This window comes from Hermetia illucens, chromosome 5 (genome assembly GCF_905115235.1).
Source record: "Hermetia illucens chromosome 5, iHerIll2.2.curated.20191125, whole genome shotgun sequence".
Classification (NCBI taxonomy): Eukaryota; Metazoa; Arthropoda; class Insecta; order Diptera; family Stratiomyidae; genus Hermetia; species Hermetia illucens.
This window is the reverse complement of record NC_051853.1, coordinates 25,599,226-25,618,470: the sequence shown is the minus strand read 5'-3', so window position 1 is coordinate 25,618,470 and position 19,245 is coordinate 25,599,226. Positions and strand designations below refer to the sequence as shown.

Genomic DNA, 19,245 nt, shown 5'->3' with positions numbered 1-19,245 from the left:
ACGAAAATTTTATGGGTATGTTTATCCCTGCTGAACATTTTTGATAAATTCTCACACTTAAAAATATATTAAATTTTCCTCTCAAGGCCTTCCAGATCCAGAGTTAAACTAATGATATTATGGCTTGCCGGTACGTGGGTTGTGCTTTCAGTTCAACTGGCGATGATATTTCATGATCCCTGTTCTTATGATTCAAAGGTACCATGATTTTTGGACACCATCAAAGACCCCGATGTTTTCAGCCCCAACCCCGCGAGTCCACCATTTATGTAGTACTTCCCCGGATAGATTTTCCTTTAAGCCCGTGCTTCTGTTTTTTTGAATTTTCCTCTTCCTTACTTTCTCCAACAGTTCGTCCAGTATTTTTACGGTTTCGAAGAAAATCTAGTCATCTCTCGTTAGGCCTTAGCAACTATACTCTACAGGCTCACCTTCCTTTCGAGCATTTGGATCAGATTTCCTCTCCGTTGTGATTCTTAAGTAGTGAAACATCACGCGCTCTGGATCTTTCGGTAGGCTACTGCATCCTGGATAATTCAGCCTGTAGTAACCACAGTATCTTGTGATTGATTCCGTGTTTTCAATCAGTTAGAAATGAACCTGAACGCCACCGATGTTTCAAAGTCTCATCCCATCTGCGTTGCCAGATATCATATGAGATTGACCTTGCCGCATTCCTCCTTTCATATAACTAACATGATACATGAAAGTCCGGTTGGTTTAAAGTGTACTGTACGTGTAATCCTCAGCACACTGAAATGTACAGCGTAACTCCACGATTGAGCCCATAAGGAACTCTGCCAGCAATATGGGTAGAACCACAACCACCATCAATTTTTCACAATGGGCCAACCACAAATAACCGGACCGAGAATACATCTCCTCCTGGAGTATATACTGTCAGAGGGCCACCCCGGTGGTATCAATCAACCTCCGGTGAGGCTTCGTAGCAAAACCTACTTCAAATGAGTTGGTTGCAGCTTCGAGTCTAACTGATCGCCCTCCCGGAGTACACGCGGACGAAACTCCCCAATGGTTTGACTGGACCTCTGGTACGGTACACCGCAATCATTTGTTTAGTTAAAATGTCAACTGCCTTCATGCCCGCCACCAACAATATTGCTTCATCTAACGTAAACCCTCCCTGCAGTACCTTAAATCCATCCCAGAGTAGCCTCCGTGATAGGTAGTTCTCGACCAGGCTCGTCAAATATACAGGAGCACCTAAGTCCGCCTTTAATTCGGTTCCAGATGGCGCAGGTGAAGGCATTTTTAACATACACTGCCATCGCTTGTCAGCTCGTCTTTTTCGAGATTCACCACCGTACTTATTTGGTTCAAAATAGTGAAGTCGGCTGCAAGTTTTGTGTTCGTCATTAAACGTCTTTTGTTTGATCTCGCTTGCTACGGTTTCAACTTTATCAGTATAGTTTCGTCAATTGCAATTTTGTAGTCGAGATGATGGCATTCAAATCCACCATAAGTCATTGAAAGAAACCACTGCATACAATGAAGTGGGTCCTAGTGGACAAAATTTGTCCGGTCAGTCATATTATTTCCACCTAGGGAGGAGAATATTTCCCTTCCTCGACAAACACCTCTCCACAGAAATCCAATTATACTACCTTCATTGGGGCGTATCGTGGGATTATACTATTTTTCAGGAAATTAAGAAACAACAGAGCCATCGTCTCAACTCAACATTGCCGACTATACTTCCATCTTTGAAACAATATAGTGCGGTACTCAACATTCGAAAGTGATGTCAAAACAAGCGGCATCCTTTGGTCCATCATTTCATTTGTAATGCGCAAGCCTCACTGACGAACTTGGATCATAAATGATAGCCATCTAACTTTCAAGTAGCTTTCACCCCTAGGCTAGCCTAAACCCGTTCCTTTTTGGGTTAGGGAATACTACAAGACAAATAAAAATGAAAAAATGGTTAGTTCGATATCCTGCAAAGTTTCCGTAACGTATGAAGGTAGGTTGAAGATTACACTCTCTTCCCGTATGGATGAATATGTTTGAGATATTTTACAGCTTTATATTTGTCCTTAATTTTTATTTTTGTAACCTTCATTGCATGAGCGTAGCAAATAGGTAAAACTCAAATAGCTCTTCACTGCTTTAGGATAATCAAGGATAAGCTCTCATTGTGTATGCCAAAATCTCTAGGTTCCAATAGGACCATTAACATGGCACTATTCCTCTCTCGTATCTAAGGAACTAATGGATTGCTATCAGGAAATTATTCCATCAAGTTCTTCAGCCTTCAGCCTGGTCTGGCCTTGCAATAGATCGCTAATTGGTTTCCCGATAACTCCCCACTGAAAGACTGAAAAGACTTATTTTTTCTGCTAATTAAAATTGAACAAAAAACAAGCCAAGCCCTATTTTACTAATAAAAATACAAAAATCCAGTGAATTTTTTCTAGGTCGTTGTCTTGCTGTTGCCGTTATTGGTCACAGCGGAATGCACAGTTTTTGATATTAAGCGTATATAGGCTATTCAGAAGTTGACGCTTTAAAAAGTTATTGACAAACAAGACAACTGTGCGTTATCTGCATAAATTGGTTGCTTCCGCAGTAGACAGGAAACAGAAGATCGGGTGTCATTATGAGATCAAGCAATATCTATACTAACATAGTCAAGTAATTGCAAAATCTAGCTACTCAGCCAGGTCAGTTTAATTTTGATTACAAATGGACGGCATGGACGCATGAAACAATATTCATTTAGGGATAAACATTGATTACGGCAATTATTTCAGTAAAATTTAATGGTTTTGTTGAGAAATTGTTAGATTTTAACAGCAAACTTTATATCAACACTGCCCTTGAGCTAAATGTGTGGACCTGTGCGTTGACAGTAGTGGTAAAAAGAAAAGCGATTGGAGTCTAAGTAGGGTAGAACTGTTCGCCGATTTGAATCCTTTCAAATGTCCTTTTTCACATACAACATAAAGCACTTTCCTAGACTGTGCTTCAATTGCGGGCTTTGTTAAAAAAATACAAGGACTTCATCATAAAACAAAGCGAATTTCGTTGAGAACTTACATGTGTGGATTCCTTCAAAGTGCTCTCCTACCCAACGCACCCACTTATTAAACGGTGTCTCCACAGTTGATATAGTCCTATAATGTTTTTCAGTTCATTCGCCGCATTAATCTCAGAAAATATCTTAAATCTAACTTTGAAGTTTTTCAGTTTTGGTCTAAGAAATAGTCAGAACTGAACCCGCGCAATTTAAACGTGCAGAAATAAATTTTAAGTGAAAATGAAAAAAAATAGGTAAAGATGAGTCTTAATCATTACATATTGGCCTTGTAAGTGGAGTTTTAAGAAGGAGAATAGCTTCTAAGGACTCTAGCAATTTAGGACCAGATAGGTATCTTACGTATTGAATAATATCCATGTTAAGAGCTAGGACAATCCAGTCGAATCTGGGAGCCAACTACCTGACTAGAGCTGCGAACAAAGGCACGCCCTAAGGTAGTGTCATCTCTCCGCTGGTCTAGTTAATAATGATGGGCGGAATTTGGCGAATATTGGACAGGAGCGGGGTGAAAGTGATGACATGTGACGACAACTTGGTAATATTAGTGTCACGGATGTTTTCCTCAGATATAGGTGACATCATGAAAAGAGCGTTGGAAAAGATGTGCCTGTGGGCCGCAACATGCTGACTCAGCTTAAACTCAATCTAAACGGGACTGTTGCTATTCACCACCAAGGGTATTCGAATTCCACCTCACAGGGCTGAATAAACAAAGATTGCTTCTTTCCTCCAATGTAAAGTATCTGAGTGTAATCCTGGATCCAAGGCTAAATTGCAGATTGAGCATAGAACTACTGATTAAGAAGGTCTATACAGTCTTCTGTGCGTGAAAGAGCAACTTTGCAAAGAAATGGCGTCTCCGATCGAGAATGTCAAACTATATGATTCCGGATGCTGGACAGCGAAGCCAAGACGAAGTACTATGTCACACACAAGCTGAATTCCACAAGAAACTTTGCTGTGGACTTTCCAACCAGGGCAAAGTGGAAGACCGGCGAGGTTTTGTAGAGCTATGACACAGTATTTTTCACCGACGGATCAAAGATGGTCTGTGGTGTCCCAGGTTTTGACAGTGTATTCCAAGCGGAAGTACTGGCGACACTGGAAGCCTGTCTATTGCTGGGGCATGATCCGAGACCCAGATGCCAAACCCTTGTACCCAGCAACGACATTCCTGTAGAAACGCGCTGAACAGTGTAGGCGGCTCGCTCAAGGTCACCCTCCTCTGGATTGTCGGTCATAGGAGCATACAAGAGAATGCGCGGACTGATGGATTGGCCAGACGGGGCTCCACTCTTGGCAGTATTTCGACGGGTACAGTCACCACTCCGTTAGTGGCTGGCAAAGGCGAAATCTACTTGCACTACTTAGCAGCCGCGGACCTCGGATGGCGAAAGCTCGCCACTGTGCCAAGCCAAGGGTCAAACCCGATCGCAAGAGGTCCTGTGCCGGACGCGTGCAAATACATACAAGATTACAGCGGTCTGCACGGAGTGCTGATCCGTAGGGGACCATGCCGCCAGGCTTGGCATACCCTACAATTCGCATTGCAGAAGTTGTGGAGAAGAGGGGGGGGGGGGGAACCCTCAGGGACCTCGTTTGAGATTGCCCATGCCCAGCTAGAGTCAGGCTACGGACACTAGGTTAACGATTATTTGAGGACCTGCTGAGGACCTGAAGAGATTTTTAGCTGCAGGGTGGGAGAGCTGCGTTCCTTTTGTGAATATTACGAGCTGGCTCTGAAGATCTGAGCTGGCTGGACTCTGCCTCCTTTCTGTAGGATGTAGGTCGCAATATGCTCTTCAGTTAAGAGAAGCGGATATTCCTAGATATTACTACTACTAGAACTTCAGTATTGCTGATCTTAGGGAATTTTCATTTCTTTTGAAACAAGTTAGAGGGAGCGATTCAACCGCAGGATTACCATTTATCATTACTATCATCCTTAATACATGCCCAGGACTTCGTCAAGCTCCGTAAAAAATATACTTTTGGCACCAGATTATAATAGTGAACCAATAATAAACTCAAGTATTGTCGATTTTCTAAAACTTGTAATCAAATTAAATAAAAGATACACTTTCAGATAAATTTTCATTCATTCAATTAAAATAATCTCGCCTTGATAGATCCAATCCGGCCCTGTGGGCTGTCTATCAACAAACGATACGATTACAAATAATGCTGTTTATTCATTTTTTACCGAATGCACTTTTCACATTACAATACTAGGTTTGCCAACCTCAGTTAAACAGTTGTTTCGTTGCACTTGCACTGTTGTAACTTTTTGAATTAGATAGGCATCTTGTTGCCACTAAGTATCCAAGGATTCCAAAATGCCCGGAACTAAGTATCCTAGTGTCAAGATCCGGTGCCAAACCTCCAACGTAGATTTGGACCCCGATGCAGAAAGTGACGAGCGGGAAAACCTCATCGATGGGAAAATTGTAGTTTTAAAAGGTCAGTGCTTTCGCGGATGCGGTTTTCATATTTCAAGTACGATAGTGTGATTGTTATCAATGCCATTCTAGTTCATTTGCATGACGCAAGTTTATTGGTTGTATCTAAGTCTGACGAAGATTGTGTAATTATCGGTGCACCTAATGTCATAAATTCCAGTTGAAGGATGACCACTGATCATGTCATCAGTTGTGAAATTAACCTCAGTAAATCTATGGAGCAAATGGGAAGATCTTCAAATTGACGGCGCGATGTTGCAGCCTACTATGAAGCTATTATGACGTATCTATTCCTGCAAAGAAGGATATCTCTTATAAGAGTATTTTCTTCTGAACCTTCAATGGTTAAAATACTTGATATAAAAAGTTCAAATGTATTCAGTCTTGCTAAAACGTATTAAGTATCGCTTGCGAGTATGTTGTTGCATCTTTCAAATCTGCTTTTGAGCTGTTCTCTCGTTTTGTTTGCGTGTTTTTTGTTTGCTCATTAGAATGCTCTTGCGTCATTCATTTTCTCGGCATGACTAGGCTATTACGATGAATTAGATTAACTTCTAGTTGGTCAATTACAACACCGGATTGACTGCTGCGCCGGAAGCACCAAGTGACCTTATTTCTTATACATATATCTGAATGGGAATCGTATCTATTTTTCAGATAAAAAGGTATATATAAAACTGGAAGCAAATTCCAACGAGAAAAACAAAAATAGCATCTGGTTTTTGGTGAATGTGTTATTTCTGAAAGTATCTCAAAGTGGTCCTTTAAAAAATTGAAGAGATACTTCTGCTCTAAAGGTGAAAGTGTAACACCAAAATGAAGCACCCTAGAAGGGAAGAAGTTTTAAGGGGTTCTTCCCCAAAATACCAAGCTGAATATTTCCTCTGCTGAATAGTGCCGATATTGGTTAATAGATTGACAATAATTTCAGAGAAATTTGATACGAAAATGACTATCTCCATAGACGTCATGTTTATCTGGCTTAGCATCTTAAAGTCACACGTTGGGCGTCACTTATAAGAATTCAGTGAATGTTGCAATTCATTAAAAGTACCATCTTGGATGTATCAAGTTATCCTGTATGCACTGCACGCGTCTGACTCAAACTCTATTGTGAAAGGGTTTTAATATAGAAGGACCAAATTCTGCACAATTTGCCACAGGTGAACATCATCTGAAATCAACGGCTGTGTTCATAGTCGCCAGCGAAATGTCAGCTACGCCCACCGAGGAACAATCTCTAAATGTTTCTATGACCAGGAACCAAGAAGAGAGTATCTTCGAATGTACTGCCCAGTTTTTTAGCGCGTTGCCGCACTGCCTTATCCGTTTGGAATGCGTCGCCACTGACAACAAAGCTTAATGATACGCTTGGGGATCAAATCATGCCCAGCCGTCGAAAAAATTCTAGTAACGACAGTACCTTCACTCAGAATACACTAGCGAATCTCGGAACACCCTACGACTCGGTTACACTGTGATTATCAGAGAAAACCCCCACACCGACTACACAGACCGTACAGAATACTGTTACATACCCTTGCGAAATGTGATCGGCTTTCCACATCCCCGTGGTTAAAAGCCGACAATAAAATGTCGCGTGAAGCTCAGCTTGCGCATAGCGTAATCTGTTGGAGATACCCACAGTTCCATAGATATGCTGTACACTTTACTATAACCGCCATAGGACTTCGCAATGCAACATTCGGGATTAAACAGTCTGACAGCATATTATTCCCCATAGATTTCTTTCAGAAAATGATGTCATTTTAAAAAAGAGTCAAGGGTGAAATTCGAATTTTAGAAGTTAGGGATAAACAAATGAAGACACTTGAAAATTTCGCACAAACACGCCCTCATTTTAATGCCCCAACGCCAACTCGGCTAAAGAAAGACTATCAGGGCAGTCTCCTATTATCGCAGCCCTTTATTGGTATATAACACTGCCTCATCATTATCATCAGCGGCGCAATAACCCGTATCCGGTCAAGGCCTTACTAAAGAGCTCCAGACATCCCGGTTCTGCGCCGAGGTCCACCCATTCGATATCCCTAAAAGCTGTCTGGCGTCCTGACCTACGCCATCGCTCCATCTCAAACAGGGTCTGCCTCGTTTTCTTTTTCTACCATAGATATTTCCCTTATAGACTTTCCGGGCTGGATCATCCTCATCCATACGGATTAAGTGACCCGCCCACCATAACCTCTTGGGCCGCTCATAGATTTCGTCATTCTGTAGGCTACGGAATCGTCCATCCGCATGTAAGGGGGCCTAAAAATTCTTCGGAAAATTCATCTCTCGAATGCAGCCAAGAGCTTGCAATTTTTCTTGCTAACAACCCAAGTCTCTGAGGAATACATCAGGACTGCCAATATCATTGTCTTGTACAGTAATAGCTTTGACCCTATGGTGAGACGCCTCGAGCGGAACAGTTTTTGTAAGCTGAAATAGGCTCTATTGGCTGACAACAACCGTGAGCGGATTTCATCATCGTAGCTGTCATCGGTTGTGATTTTCGACCCTAGATAGGAGAAATTATCAAGGGTCTCAAAGTTGTAGTCTCCAATCTTTATTCTTCCTCTTTGACCAGTGCGCTTTGATGTTGTTGGTTGGTTGGTTTTCGGTGCTGATGTTGGCACCATATATTTTGTCTTGCTTTCATTGATGTGCATCCGAAGATCTCGCGCCGATTACCACCTGCTCAATCTGGATGAAGGCAGTTTGTACATCTCTGGTCGTTCTTCCCATGATCTCTATATCGTCAGCATAGCCAGTAGTGTGGACTTAAAGAGGATCGTACTTCTTGCATTTACCTCAGCATCACGGATCAGGTTAAAGAGGACGCATGATAGGGCATCCCCTTGTCGTAGACCATTGTTGATGTCAAATGGTCTTGAGAGTGATCCTGCTGCTTTTATGTGGCCTCGCACATTGGTCAGGGTCAGTCTAGTCAGTCTTATCAATTTCGTCGGGATACCGAATTCTTTCATGACAGTGTATAGTTTTACCCTGGCTATGCTATCATAGGCGGCTTTAAAGTCGACGAAAAGATGATGTAACTGATGCCCACATTCCAACAGTTTCCATCGATTGCCACAGAGAGAAAATCTGAGTTGTTGCTGATTTGCCCGGAGTGAAGTCTCTTTGGTATGGGCGAATGATATTCTGGGCGTATGGGGCTATCCGGCCTAGCAAAATAGCTTAGAAAATCAATTGATGGTCCTCAGCAACGTGATTCCTCTATAATTGCTGCACTGCGTGATATTTCCATTTTTATATACGGGACAAATGATGTCTCGATGTCAGTTGTCAAGCATTGGTTCGCTGTCCCATACTTTGAGCATCAGTTGAGGAACCGCTTGGTGTAATTGGCCGCCTCCATATTTAACCAATTCGGCTGTAATTCCATCGACTCTTGGCGACTTATGGTTTTTAAGCCGCTGGATTGCACGGACTGCTTCTTCTACACTTGGTGGTGGCAGTATTTGTCTGTCATTTTGAGTTGGCGGAACCTCCAACTCACCGATGTTCTGGTTGTTCAGTAGTTCATCAAAGTATTCAACCCATCGCTTTAACATGCCCATTCTGTCGGAAATCAGATTTCCCTCTTTGTCTCGGCAGGACGAACATCGAAGTGTGTAAGGCTTCATCCTGCTGACTTGTGCGTGAAAGATGCGCGCCTGGTGCGGTTGCTCCCTGTATTTTTCGAGTTGACAGACCTGTTGTTTCTCCCATGTTTCCTCTTTCCGTCTGTGAAGTCGCTTCTCCGCTCGCCAAAGTTCGTGATAAGTCTGCGCGCGTGCCCGCGTCCTTTGAGAATGCAACATTACTCGGTCCGTAGCTAGCTTACATTCATCGTCAAACCAGCCGTTCCAACTCTTTTTGCGGCTGCAGCCAAGTATGTTTGTGGATGGCTTCAGTGTTCACCCTCACCTGATTGTCCGAAGGGATTGTAGGTGGTGTAGTAATTCGAGTTCTTAGCACCATGCGAACGAGATAGTGGTCGAGTCTATATTGGCCCCCTAATATGTTCTGACATTCATCAAGGCTAAAAGGTCGCGGCGTTCGACCAACACGTGGTCAATTGAAAGTGGTCCCGTCTGGAGAGGCCCACGTATGTTTGTGAACCGCTGTCCGTGCAAACCAGGTACTTCCAACAACCATTCCGTGCGATACTACTAACCGAATAATCCGTAGTCTGTTATTATTGGTATCCTCATGTAAGCTATGGGAGCCAACGTATCGCCTGAATACGGGCTCCGTTCCTACCTGACTGTTGACAGTCTTCGAGGGTCCGTTCAACTGCCTCGTAGAAGGTATCCTTCTCCGACTCTGCAGTCTCCTCTGTAGAGGCGTGAACGTTTATGAGATTTTAATTTCTAAATTTGCCTCGCAAGCGCAGAATGCATAGCCGTTCACTTATATTTTCAACGCCGATAACAGCAGGTTTCATTTTTTGGCTGACTAAGAAACCTACTCCGGGCACATAGTTTACTGGATGGCCGCTATTAAATATGGGGTAGCGACTCTTCTCCAGAAAACCGGTCCCTGTCCATCGCATCTCTTGTAGCGCTGTTTCATCAGGCCTATATTGGGACAGGGTTTCGGCTAGCTGCTCAGCAGGATTCGGTCTGTACAGGGAGCACACGTTCCATGAGAAAATGCGCAAATCGCTAATCCGTTGTCATTGCCGGGTTCGTCTTTGTAAAATCCATCCTGTCCGAGGCTCCTTCCGTGGCTTCGTAACATCGGTTTTCCGTGTAGGGTTGTCAGCCCTACCCAACTCCCAACCTGGAGGACTAGTTGGTATATTCTGCCCCGTTTTTAGGTGCGGGAAACTCGCCCTCATCTCTCTCCGTCTGCAGTTTTTCATGAAAAAAGAACTCCAAACAATCCCCACGTGGAGGTGGAGATAGGGTTTGATAGTTGAGCTGTTGGTGATGGTTCAACAGGCGTTTCCCAGGTTCTATGCTCCACATTTCGCTCTGGGACCTATACTACCCTTTGACCGCCAAAACTTCTTTGCTAAAAAAAAAGATCTTAGAAAGTCCCTGCCGGAAATCATGCTTCCATTGACAACATTTCTGAGTAGTGAGTAAAGTTTATATTCATCTTTCCATAGCTTCAACGGAACGACTAATTGAATTGTCGGTGAAAAAATAATAAAACCAAAACATAAACAATAAACGTGAAATCAATTTTAGTATAGTTTAACAAAAAGAATTGACAATACTATTCATATTTTAGGACTATCTGTGGATTGAGAATTGTCAACGTATATACACGGAGTCGGTAGGAAACCTACCATCAACCCACCAAGAGATTGGTTTTGCCAACAAAGCGTCAATTTTTTTATTACCGTTTTCGGTCCACGGACCCCTGTTTTCTGGGGTAGCACCCAAATTTGCAAAAAAATAAGCGACTCGTGGTTTCGTCCAGGACAGATCCACCTCGGCTGGCTTAGACTCTAATTTACTGGGCAGTTTTCGTCATAAATATAATTCATACTCATGTCGTATTTATGAATTGTATATAAAGAGGCAAAACAACCCATGGCTATCTTTTGAGTCAGGCTTCACCCAAAGCAGAGCTGAAACTGCGCCTGGTTTTGTTGCCTTTTCCTTGAACGTCGTCTATTTAAATATATACAACATCTCGCAGAGCTTATCATTGTTCTTCAAGCAACCAACTCTTGGGGAATCCAATTCATCCGGTCTAAAGTGTCTTTTTAAGATTTTGTTAAAAACAAAACCTAATTAAAATCGATTCGCTGTCTTTCTGTCTGTCTATCACATGCAATTTTCTCGGAAACGGCTAAGCCTATTGTCATGAAAATTGAAAAAGAAACGTTGGAACTGTGAACCCCACACATATGGTGAATTACACTGTTCCATGTTGACCTTAACGGGGGACCATGCACCTAAAAGAGGGGTGTAAAATTTTTTTTCACCCAATGTGCCCTGTGGGATATCAACTGAAAGGACTGGATTGGTACTTTGCAAAGCCAAAATTAATTTTGACACTAAATGGGGGAAGTGCGGAGTGCGAAAACGATCAATTACTTAAAGGTTCCGTTCTCAGAAACTACCCAACCGAAAAATCTGAAAGGATTATTAGGCCTTAAAATAAAGTTAATAACGGTATAGCATTATATCTTGAAAATTTACTGAGAGCACTCATTAAGTCCGTTGCAAATCCGCAAAATCACCTAGTATGGCGCATAATACTGGAAAGTTTGGTGGAAACCCTGCTATTAGTAAGGAAGTTACAGTTGGTCGAAGCTGCCTCTTTTTCGTGAAATTACTACTACTTAAGAGATAAAATGTCAATAATCCATCGTGTATCTAGATAATCTAACATAAAGCATCAACAAAACCTTTCATGCCTTAAGCACTGAACTTCCGGTTTAAGACTTATTTAACTTTTCCAAGAGACTGTAAGATGCTAGGATTCCATATTCCAAATTAATCTAAAATTTGGTCTCTTTTAAGGTTTTATGTAAAACAGATCCTATTCAAGCCGATTTACTGTGAATGTTTTTGTCTCCAGTCAGTCTCCTTTTCTCCGTTTTAGTTTTTACATTGATTAGAAGGGAAAATATAAGGAGGGGGTTCAAATCTATACCCTCAAATCAAATATCCATTCCCAGAACGTACTCATCTGAAAAATCTGGAAAATATAAGGATACTCTGTATTGGAGTAACATGTAGGTGCAACATCTAGGGCACGACACTGAAAAGTTTGGTGGTAATCTCATTGTTAGCAGCACAATCGAAGTAAGTCCAAGTTGTCTGCTTTCTTAACGCTCCCTACGGCATCATACTATATTAATATCACATTGAATCCCGGCATACCAAACTCAACTATGTAGATATAAATAGAACCACGTTGCAGCAAAATAAGTCTCATTGAATCATAAGCAATTCCCTCCAGTTGCGATCGATTGATCCGGTCCAGATAGCTCTTTCGCATGTTAAATTTGTTAATAGTGTGTTTTCTCTTTTTCGGTAAACAACACTTTCGAAGTCATCATAAATGAAATTAGGCCAAAACCCATCTAAAATAAAATCCATTGATTGAATCACTTGCTTTCATTCAACATTTTAAATGAAGCAAAAAAAAACAGTTGTTTCGTTTTCAAATTGAAAATTTTCCCGGTAATCTGATCTTAAATCATGGATCCAAGCAATAACAATCAAAATCATTGTCAAAATGCAATGTTATATCTTCGTTAAGGCGAAAAGCTCGTAAATGCTGTATTCACTGGTCAGCACACCATCATCCGACTCTCCATCTCAAAAATATGGTCTCCCAGAAAAACAACAAAACCCGTGAAAACCGCATTGTCATAGCGTACGAATCGATCAGCCCAACGACGGAGATGATAATAATAATAATCATCACCAGCATCACTATCATCCCATCTTGCGCTCACACTAACTTTGACCCACTTACCACAATCTACGGGTCAGGGAACCGCATCAACAATTGTTTACACTCATTTCTCGGGGTACGACCCATTGAAGTTGCTGCTGCTAATATTAATGGTCTCGGGCCAACGAGATCTTCTGGTAATCTGAACATTTTTCACGTATTTTTACGGTATGTGCCCGTTTTACAAGCATCTCCAGACAATCTGGCCATTCTTCAAAGAGTTTATCATTCAATAAATCGTCAGATACATTCAGCGAAATGATCAATAATACAAGATACATAGACTCCGTACAAAAGGTAAGAATCTTGAGGTGAGTTCATTATATTAGCTCCAACAGGCCGCACGGTATCCATTGAGATGACCATGCCAATTGTGGCCCAGGTACATGAACCTAAGTACAAGAATTGTTGTCGCTTCGTGCATGTTTTATGAGTGTGGATCTGAATTTAAGTGCTCTTGAAATATGGCTTGAATAAGATCAGGTTGACTGAGTCGGCATTACCAGATAGAAATTGGAAGAGAAAACCGAGATTGATTCGACCGATATTGGTTCTTTAGTTGCCTATCTAAAATGTGCAGACTTGACTCGGCTTGAAGTAAGAAACTATTGCAAAAATAGCAACTGGATCCAGGGAATTTAATCTATGGATCCACTCTTTTTAGAAACAATGATATGGCGATAAATTGAATGAGTCCAGCAGAGAAGAAGGTAATGGATACCTGCTCCAATAGGTGCTGTACTTGACAATCGGAGATTTATGGCAATCAAGTATTGAGGCTCAAGAAAGCAGCTCACTAAAATCAGAATGTTATAACTTTTGATATACGGACCATCATCATCATCAACAGGGCAACAACCGGTATCCGATCTAGGCCGGCCTTAATAAGCAACTCCAGACATCCCGGTTTTGAGCCGAGGTCCACCAATTCGATATCCCTAAAAGCTGTCTGGCGTCCTAACCTACGCCTCGTTCCATCTTAGGCAGGGTCTGGTCTTCTTTTTCTACCATAGATATTGCCGAGCTGGATCATCATCATCCATACGGATTAAGTGACCCGCCCACCGTAACCTATTAAGCCGGATTTTATCCACAACCTGACCTATTATAACTTTGTTAGCAATAGTGCGATTTTCACCAAATTTGGTAGAATCATGATCTATACTGTAGCCTACATTGCGGCAAAATTTTGTGATTCTATGGTGAACTTAAGGGGGGTTTTCCTGTCAATTACTAAAAATTATAGTAATGTACTATTATTAACTTTATTTGAACAGATATCGGTATGGAGGGTATTTCGGAGCCTAGGCACCATATAGTGGCAGCCCCCTGATTTTTTTTGATTTTTCGGTTGAGTAGTTTCTGAGAATGGGATCGTTAAAAAAATGACCACTTTAAACCCCCCGCACTCCCCACTTTTTCAACAAAAGTCAAAACTAAAACGGGCTTCGAAAAGTGCTAATCGAGACGTTTAATTTAATACCCCACATGACTATATTTGATGAAAAAAAAATGTACACCCCCCTTTTGCATGTATGGGGACTCCCCCTTAAATTCGTCGTAAAAGGATGTTACTCACTATATGTGTGAGCGTTCACAATTCCCACCTTTTTACTAAATTTCGTGTCAATCGCTACAACCGTCTCCGAGAAAAATGCGTGTGACGGACAGACAGACAGAAGTAAACCGATTTTAATAAGGTTTTGTGTTTACACAAAACCTTAAAAAGCGATGCTTTTAAATCAAACTTGAGTTTCATCCAACACCACCGGTATACTAAGCAGGTGTAACCCCCCATAGTGGTGCATCAGCGGTATGGTATTTCAATTAAGTAACAGAATATGTTACGTCTATAAGTTCGTTAGTTGGGATCTTTTTTTCTGAAGTCGTTTAAAGAGCGCCTCTAAAAGCCAATGTTTATGCAAAAGCTCTGGTCAAACATCTATCCTTCCATGTTCCTATATGGTCAAATAAGACCATGCAAAGGTAACGGATTGACGATCGCATCCCTGAACGATCCACTGACTAAAGGGAACTTATTGCGGATGGCTAGGCATAGTGAGCAACCAAATACCTCTGTATTCCCAACGAAGAGTTAACATCTACCCGCGCCCTCCGCCCACGACGAAGAAGAAATGATCTTCGTCAGTACGGAGGAAAAGTCTACCATTTAACATAAGGAAGACGAAATACACTTCCCAGAAACCTCTTTTCAGGCATGCGTCGCAAGAGAGTCAGAGACTCGCGAGAGGCAATCCAAGCAAGTCAAAAAACCTCTATATCGACCGAGCGCAAAAATTACTTACCTCTCCATGCCTTTTACTGTAGAAAGAGAACAAAAAACTCTGGTCTACAACACTGGACATGCGTGAGGGTATGCAAACCAAAATGGGACTAAATCTATTACCCCAGCCTAACCAGTTACAAAGTTTAGGAGACTAACATCTATTCTCCCCGTTTATCCAAAGATTAGATTTGGAACCAAAATATCTTATTCACAATCACACCCACATTGGGCGCCATTTGTAATAACCTCTTTTAAATAAAGTTTCTGCGTTAAGTATTGATGTGACACTGTCTACTTTTATGGTATATGTTAACTAATTAGCCCTCAAAATATAGCCTTGCACAGAGGATCTTCAAATTATGTGGAGTAGAAGATATAGAAGTTTGGGTACATCCTTAATGTTGAGCCTTTCGTTAATCCATTCAAATAGTACACAGCATACTGTCCAGTCATAATCAAAACTCATTCTCGAGTTGGTTTCACGTAAATTCACTCGCACCGTTTGCTTCAAAATAAACCTTGGCTAAGACTAGAAGACTACTTAATGTCAATCCCCCTTTCTCAACTTCACATAACCCCCTTCACATATGCACCTTGTGAACAGATCAGTTATTGCAGATATCTCATACTATTATCTATCCTCCAGTTTTCTGGATTCGCTTCAAATCCCATTAGAGCGGCCTTCAGCTTCCGGTGCCAATGTTCCATACTGTCGAGCTGGTTTCGAAAGTGATTGAGCAATGTTGCTACGACCGCTTGAAGGAGCAGCTAATAAGACGCCTTTCAGTGAGTGAAGAAGAAAAACTCAAGCACACACTGAATGAGCTGTCGCTAGGTGACCGTACCCCCAGCCAGTTGCTTCGCGAAATGAGTTAATTGGGTGGGCCTAAGGTTGGCTCGGAGCTGCTGAAGTCACTCTGGCTGTAGCGTCTTCCAGAAAGCTTCCGCGCCATCTTGGCCAGCGCGGACTCGGGATCGCTGGAGGTGTTGTCCGCCACTCCCGATAAAATACACGAGGTGTACGCGCGCCCCGTGGTCGCGGAAGTTTGTGTTGAATTGTGTCTCGGGAAGTGGAGGACCTCAAGTCAATGGTGACAACATTGGCTGACGCGGTCACCACCAAGCTTGAGTTTGGCGTTTGGGTAGTTGTTCGCCGAAAACCTATCGGCCTCGATGGTTTGTTGGTACCATCGGAAAAACGGAGTCCAAGCGACTAAATGTACCGCCGAATGTACGTTTAGAACCATGAGAAACTAGACTCGCTGGATGCCTTAGCAGACGTTGCTTCCTGGTCGACACGGGCGCTGAGGTGTCGGTTCTCCTTGTACCCCGGCGAACACCCTATTTCCACAAAATTTATGTCTGGCGGTCAGGAACTCATCTTCCATCAGCACGTATAATTATCGGCAGGTGGACGTGAGTCTTGGACTGCGCCGAACTTTTTCGTGGAGTTTCATTCTGGCGGACATTAGCATCCCCATTTTAGGCACAAGCTTCCTGTATCATTATGGGCTACTGGTGGACTTGCAGAACAGGACATTGATAGACCCCGTAACCTCGTTACATACGTCAGGGAAAATTTCTAGCTGCCAAAATAACACTCTTTCTATAATTTTCGATGACGGTGTCGACCAACGCATTCGCGTACTCCTCCGAAATTACAGCAACATCGCTACTGAAAGTAGTTTCTCTAAGCCGGTATAGCACGAAGGGCAGCACTACATCAACACTACCGGCTTTCCAATCTTCTTAAAAGAACGTCCACTTTGACCCCAGAAGGCTGCTACTGCGAAGAAAGACTTTGGAGACTTGATGAAGCAGGGTATCTGCAGACCATGTTGGTCCTCTCCACTTCGTTTGATCTCTAAGCCAATTGGCGAATGGCAGCCAAGTGGAGGTTATAGCTGTCTGAATGCTCAGACAGTTTTATACCGATATCCCATTCCACTCATCCATGATTTTGCGCACTAATTAACGACTTTAGATCTAGCCAAGGGGTACCACCAAATCCCTGTAGCTCCCGAAGACATATCTGCACACCTTTCGGGCTCTCCAAGTTCACTAGGATGACTTTCAGCTTGTGCAACCCTGCGCAGATTTTCCAAAGGTTCATTTACTCTGTCTTGCGAAACTTGAACTTTTGCTTCGTCTACATGAATGATCTGAGCACTTAGAACATCTCGAGTGCATTTTTCAACGCCTCTCTGAGGCCGGACTTATAGTCAACGTTGAAAAATGCAGATTCCTCCAGAGGCAGATGAAATTTCTCGGCCACTTAGTTACCCCTGACAGTATCCAATCTGACCCACATAAGGTTGAGACGATTCCACTACCAACCACGGTGAAGGATTTGCAAAGATTCTTTGGCCAGTTCAATTTCTATCGTTGTTTCTTCCCCAGGGCCGCACACCACCAAGCAATCCTGAACGCCTACTTGCCTGGGTCCAAAACTAAAGACTCCCGCGAGATCGCGTGGTTTACTGTGGCCGTCCTTGCGTTTGATACAGTTAAATAACAGCTTGTTGATGCAACACTGCTGGCATTTCCTCAGCCAAATGCTGAAGGTCGCTCTAATAGCTGGCGACGATCCGTCGTGGTCATGGTCCTTGCCTTTCGTCCTTCTCGGCCTCCGCACAGCCCAGCAAGAGGAGTTCAAGGTCAAGGAACCTACTTCTCCCCGGCAACGCTGCACTAGACATCAGAGCAGCTTTAAGCGACTCTGGAACGCTGTGTCTGCTTAGGGATGCGGTTTCGAAGATGCGGCCGACTCCACCGTCCCAACACGCGACATCGGAGGTCAACACCCCTAGGGATCTGAACAGGACTCTAAATTCGATTTTTTTTTAATTTTCTAACAGTTAGTTACCTCCGCTGCAGCGATCGGACACTAAAACTTTTAGTCAACTTTTAATAAATAAAGTACTTACGACAGCCGGGTGTATCGATGAAGATGGCTAGGGGTGCATCTTGCTGAAGGAATGCAAGAAGTGTAGCTTTCACCAGCTGTTCCTTGGTAGTCCTAAATGCCTAGACAACCTATGAGGACCACTCAATCAAATGGAGGTCACTAATTTTCGGCCCGAACAGGCTAGCATTAAAAGAGAGAGAGATGGAAGGGCGTAACCAGAACATCAGGAAAATATACGAAACAAAAGTGAAGGTTTCGTAATACAGTGGATCACTTTCTGAAAGACTTGCACTGCATTGCACAGTCCAAACTTCATCCCAGTGAAATCGAAGAATCTGAAAGGTGTGCATATTGAAGTTTCGGGAATATATTCAGAAACTACAGGGCTTTCACTAATTCTAAGGTCCGGAAAATGCCATAGTTTACCATGGAGTACGTGAAATTGTGATTGAGTGGAATGAAGAATCCGTCTGGCATCATCAGTAGCTGTCAGGTCTCCTTTCGCCATTGATTTTATTGATCATGTGCAGTGGCGAATTTCAGCGGCTGTATGAAGGCCCACAAATACTCTGCTTGGGAAGTTCTTCAATTTGGCTGAACTTTTACGATAGTAAAGGACGCACCATAGAGAAGATAGAGGAGCCAATAGTGTTAATGTGGTGCTGAATATCATGCTTAAGTGGCTTAAAAAGACTACGCTCGGTATTGAGGAATTTTTGAAATGGCCACCAACGCCCTCAAAAATTATGGGAAAAGTGTTAAGCATGCATATTGCAGAGATGAATTAAGATAGGTTGTGGGGTCAATCAGGTATCTGTTGTTCAGATCCACTAACAACCGATAGTTGCACAGGAAGCCTGCGCCTAAGATGGAAGTCATGATATTTGGCAAAATGAAGAGCGAACGAAACGCTCGTCGAGGTCTTAAAGTCATATCTATCCACATGTTCCCATACACGCGAATCGACGAGGAAGTTGCTGCCGCTGACTTTAAAGTTTCTAGTTTTAGTCCATGGTTCTGGGATTCTGGAAGAACCGAGACTTTAGCATTTGTAATGATTAGGTAATGGCGCCAACGTAGTACCGCATTTCGACTA

The 19,245-nt window shown here is 42.6% G+C and overlaps 2 protein-coding genes across 4 annotated transcripts in view; one reads left to right on the top strand and one right to left on the bottom strand.

Moving 5' to 3' along the window:
- LOC119656968 (synaptic vesicle glycoprotein 2C-like) overlaps window positions 1–19,245 on the top strand; it is a 239,876-nt gene that overhangs the window by 104,947 nt on the left and 115,684 nt on the right. Inside the window, exon 1 of one of the 2 annotated variants that reach the window (XM_038063693.1) lies at window positions 5,280–5,521. The exons of the other annotated variant lie outside the window; for it this stretch is intronic. Within the exon in view, the coding sequence (XP_037919621.1) occupies window positions 5,398–5,521 (124 nt within the window). The 5' untranslated portion in view covers window positions 5,280–5,397. Of the gene's footprint in view, window positions 1–5,279; window positions 5,522–19,245 lie in introns of those variants that run through there. 2 annotated transcript variants of the gene reach the window in all.
- Window positions 1–19,245, bottom strand: part of LOC119656966 — a 244,069-nt gene that overhangs the window by 170,902 nt on the left and 53,922 nt on the right. The window lies entirely within an intron of this gene.